This window comes from Micropterus dolomieu, linkage group LG23, assembly GCF_021292245.1.
Source record: "Micropterus dolomieu isolate WLL.071019.BEF.003 ecotype Adirondacks linkage group LG23, ASM2129224v1, whole genome shotgun sequence".
In the NCBI taxonomy this organism is placed as follows: Eukaryota; Metazoa; Chordata; class Actinopteri; order Centrarchiformes; family Centrarchidae; genus Micropterus; species Micropterus dolomieu.
In genome coordinates this window covers 3931653-3936420 of record NC_060172.1, presented here as the reverse complement: position 1 = coordinate 3936420, position 4768 = coordinate 3931653, and the positions used below count along the sequence as shown (strand labels likewise).

At 49.8% G+C, this 4768-nt stretch overlaps 1 protein-coding gene across 1 annotated transcript in view; it reads left to right on the top strand.

Moving 5' to 3' along the window:
* Positions 1-4768, top strand: part of chm (CHM Rab escort protein) — a 29909-nt gene that overhangs the window by 2822 nt on the left and 22319 nt on the right. Inside the window, exons 2-8 of the mRNA XM_046040474.1 lie at positions 2411-2477; positions 2568-2640; positions 2713-2837; positions 3543-3658; positions 3820-3866; positions 4011-4157; positions 4285-4401. Coding sequence (XP_045896430.1) covers positions 2411-2477; positions 2568-2640; positions 2713-2837; positions 3543-3658; positions 3820-3866; positions 4011-4157; positions 4285-4401 — 692 coding nt within the window. The remainder of the gene's footprint in view (positions 1-2410; positions 2478-2567; positions 2641-2712; positions 2838-3542; positions 3659-3819; positions 3867-4010; positions 4158-4284; positions 4402-4768) is intronic.

The window sequence follows — 4768 nt, the reverse complement described above, 5'->3', positions numbered from 1 at the left end:
GCCTGTACATTACTGTGTACTGAGCCTGTACATTACTGTGTACTGAGTACTGAGCCTGTACATTACTGCGTACTGCGTACTGAGCCTGTACGTTACTGCGTACTGAGCCTGTACATTACTGCGTACTGAGTCTGTACATTACTGCGTACTGAGCCTGTACATTACTGCGTACTACGTACTGAGCCTGTATATTACTGTGTACTGAGTACTGAGCCTGTACATTACTGTGTACTGAGTACTGAGCCTGTACATTACTGTGTACTGAGTACTGAGCCTGTACATTACTGTGTACTGAGCACTGAGCCTGTACATTACTGCGTACTGAGCAGTACATTACTGCGTACTGAGCCTGTACATTACTGCGTACTACGTACTGAGCCTGTATATTACTGTGTACTGCGTACTGAGCCTGTACATTACTGTGTACTGAGCCTGTACATTACTGCGTACTACGTACTGAGCCTGTACATTACTGCGTACTACGTACTGAGCCTGTACATTACTGCGTACTGAGCCTGTACATTACTGTGTACTGAGCCTGTACATTACTGTGTACTGAGCCTGTACATTACTGTGTACTGCGTACTGAGCCTGTACATTACTGCGTACTGAGCCTGTACATTACTGTGTACTGAGCCTGTACATTACTGCGTACTGCGTACTGAGCCTGTACATTACTGTGTACTGAGCCTGTACATTACTGTGTACTGAGTACTGAGCCTGTACATTACTGCGTACTGCGTACTGAGCCTGTACGTTACTGCGTACTGAGCCTGTACATTACTGCGTACTGAGTCTGTACATTACTGCGTACTGAGCCTGTACATTACTGCGTACTACGTACTGAGCCTGTATATTACTGTGTACTGTGTACTGAGCCTGTACATTACTGCGTACTACGTACTGAGCCTGTACATTACTGCGTACTGAGCCTGTACATTACTGCGTACTGAGCCTGTACATTACTGCGTACTACGTACTGAGCCTGTATATTTCTGCATACTGCGTACTGAGCCTGTACATTACTGTGTACTGAGCCTGTACATTACTGCGTACTGCGTACTGAGCCTGTACATTACTGTGTACTGAGCCTGTACATTACTGTGTACTGAGCCTGTACATTACTGTGTACTGCGTACTGAGCCTGTACATTACTGCGTACTGAGCCTGTACATTACTGTGTACTGAGCCTGTACATTACTGCGTACTGCGTACTGAGCCTGTACATTACTGTGTACTGAGCCTGTACATTACTGTGTACTGAGTCTGAGCCTGTACATTACTGTGTACTGAGTACTGAGCCTGTACATTACTGTGTACTGAGTACTGAGCCTGTACATTACTGTGTACTGAGTACTGAGCCTCTACATTACTGTGTACTGAGTACTGAGCCTGTACATTACTGTGTACTGAGTACTGAGCCTGTACATTACTGTGTACTGAGTACTGAGCCTGTATATTACTGTGTACTGAGTACTGAGCCTGTACATTACTGTGTACTGAGCCTGTACATTACTGTGTACTGAGCCTGTACATTACTGTGTACTGAGCCTGTACATTACTGCGTACTGAGCCTGTACATTACTGCGTACTGAGCCTGTACATTACTGCGTACTGAGCCTGTACATTACTGCGTACTGAGCCTGTACATTACTGCGTACTGAGCCTGTACATTACTGCGTGAGCCTGTACATTACTGCGTGAGCCTGTACATTACTGCGTACTGCGTACTGAGCCTGTACATTACTGCGTACTGTGTACTGAGCCTGTACATTACTGCGTACTGTGTACTGAGCCTGTACATTACTGCGTACTGCGTACTGAGCCTGTACATTACTGCGTACTGTGTACTGAGCCTGTACATTACTGCGTACTGTGTACTGAGCCTGTACATTACTGCGTACTGCGTACTGAGCCTGTACATTACTGCGTACTGCGTACTGAGCCTGTACATTACTGTGTACTGCGTACTGAGCCTGTACATTACTGTGTACGGCGTACTGAGCCTGTACATTACTGTGTACGGCGTACTGAGCCTGTACATTACTGCGTACTACGTACTGAGCCTGTATATTACTGCGTACTACGTACTGAGCCTGTACATTACTGCGTACTACGTACTGAGCCTGTACATTACTGCGTACTGAGCCTGTACATTACTGTGTACTGTGTACTGAGCCTGTACATTACTGTGTACTGTGTACTGAGCCTGTACATTACTGTGTACTGCGTACTGAGCCTGTACATTACTGCGTACTGCGTACTGAGCCTGTACATTACTGTGTACTGCGTACTGAGCCTGTACATTACTGTGTACTGTGTACTGAGCCTGTACAGTACTGCGTACTGCGTACTGAGCCTGTACATCCTCCCCTCGTCTATTGGTTACTGATTAGTGGTCTGGGTTCAGGTCTTGCAGAGTCCGTGGTGGCAGCAGCCTTCTCCAGAGTGGGTCAGAGAGTTCTTCATGTGGACAGGTGAGTGTTGAAACACCTGTTCAGTCGTGTGACCTGCAGGTCGTCATGGTGATGGTGAAACACCTGACAGGTGAGGCTCCTGTGTTTCAGGAGGAGTTACTACGCCGCCAGCTGGGCCAGCTTCACCTTCAGCGGCCTGCTCACCTGGATCCAGCAGCACCAGGTGAGTACAGCGCCGCCGAGCATGATGGGAGAACATGTTGATCAGGTGGAGTAACCTGTGTGTGTCTGGTAGGAGGAGTCTCAGCCAGAGGAGGTTCAGGATTGGTCGAGCCTGTTGGAGGAAGGGGAGGAGCTGATCTACCTGTCACACTCAGACCCCGCCTCCGTCAGTAACCTGCAGGTGTTCTGCTACACCAGGTAAACCTCTACCTCAGAGTCAGTGTCAGAGTCAGCCCAGGACGGTCTGCTTTAGCCCAGCTGCTGTGGTCCTGTTTTGTTCAGGATCCGGACCGACCCGGGCTGGTCTGCCCCCCCCCCCCCCCCCCCCCCCCCCCAGCAGGTAAACTCAGGTGACACCAGAAGTCTCTGATCAGCAGCTTCACAATAAAAGCTTTCCACTGGCGACCAGATGGGAAGCTTTTATTTTGAAGGAGCTGTAGGAAGTGAATAGCTTCAGTAGAGACAGGTGTAACCAGCCAGGTGTGGCCACCTGCAGCTCACCTGCAGCACACCTGCAGCTCACCTTCAGCACACCTGCAGCACACCTGCAGCTCACCTGCAGCTCACCTTCAGCACACCTTCAGCACACCTGCAGCTCACATGCAGCACACCTGCAGCTCACATGCAGCACACCTGCAGCACACCTGCAGCTCACCTGCAGCACACCTGCAGCTCACCTGCAGCACACCTGCAGCACACCTGCAGCACACCTGCAGCTCACCTGCAGCACACCTGCAGCACACCTGCAGCACACCTGCAGCTCACCTGCAGCACACCTGCAGCTCACCTGCAGCACACCTGCAGCACACCTGCAGCTCACCTGCAGCTCACCTGCAGCACACCTGCAGCACACCTGCAGCACACCTGCAGCTCAGGTGTTCTTCCGCTTATTAATGTTCTCAGTGAGGAAGACGAGGAGGAAGCTCCGAGTGCTGATCCTCCAAACACGACAGAAGAAGAAGCAGCAGGAGGAGCTGAAGAAGACGCCACCAAAGAAACTCCGGAGACAGAAAGTGCAGGTTAGAATCTGATCAGGTCTTGATCCTGATCAGGTCTTGATCCTGATCAGGTCTTGATCCTGATCAGGTCTTGATCCTGATCAGGTCTTGATTGTTCACTAAAACCGTCAGATTTAATGAACGCCACATTAGTCTGATGGTTTCCTGTTTCTTTATTCCAGATTCAGTAGAAGAAGAGAAGGAGGCGGAGCCAGAGGAAGAGCAGCAGGTGAGCAGGAAGGATCAATAAAAGATCAGTTATCATCCAAAATATTTATTAGCCCATGATGTGCAGCAGCTGATCACAGCTCTGAATTATGGGTAATCTGCGGTAGTGACGGACGACAGACAGATGTTTCGTCCAATCACACAGGTCTCCCAGACAGAGGGGGAGGAGCCAGAGGCAGGTCAACCAACCCCCTCTGCCGATCTTAGCCAATCGGAGCCAACCAGGAAGAAGATCAGCTACGCTCAGCTGGTGAAGGAAGGACGCCGCTTCAACATCGACCTGGTCTCCAAGGTAACGCCATGTTATATTAGTGTTTATCAGTGATGTCATCATAATAACGTGCTGCTACGTAACATAATGACGTCACATGGTATAAGTGATGTCGATAAACGACATCATGAGTTTCTTCTTCTTCCAGCTCATGTATTCTCGCGGCTCATTGGTCGATCTGCTCATTAAGTCAAACGTCAGTCGCTACGCAGAGTTCAAGAACGTCACCAGGATCCTCACCTACCGTCACGGGAAGGTGGAACAGGTGTGTACGACCCCGCCTCTGTTTACACCTGTCTGTCTCTCTGTTGACCTGTCTGTTTACCTGTCTGTCTCTCTGTTGACCTGTCTCTCCCTCCTCACCTGTCTGTCTCTCTGTTGACCTGTCTCTCTGTTGACCTGTCTCTCCCTCCTCACCTGTCTGTTTACCTGTCTGTCTCTCTGTTTACCTGTCTGTCTCTCTGTTTACCTGTCTCTCCCTCCTCACCTGTCTGTTTACCTGTCTGTCTCTCTGTTTACCTGTCTCTCCCTCCTCACCTGTCTGTTTACCTGTCTGTCTCTCTGTTGACCTGTCTGTCTCTCCCTCACCTGTCTGTCTCTCTGTTTACCTGTCTCTCCCTCCTCACCTGTCT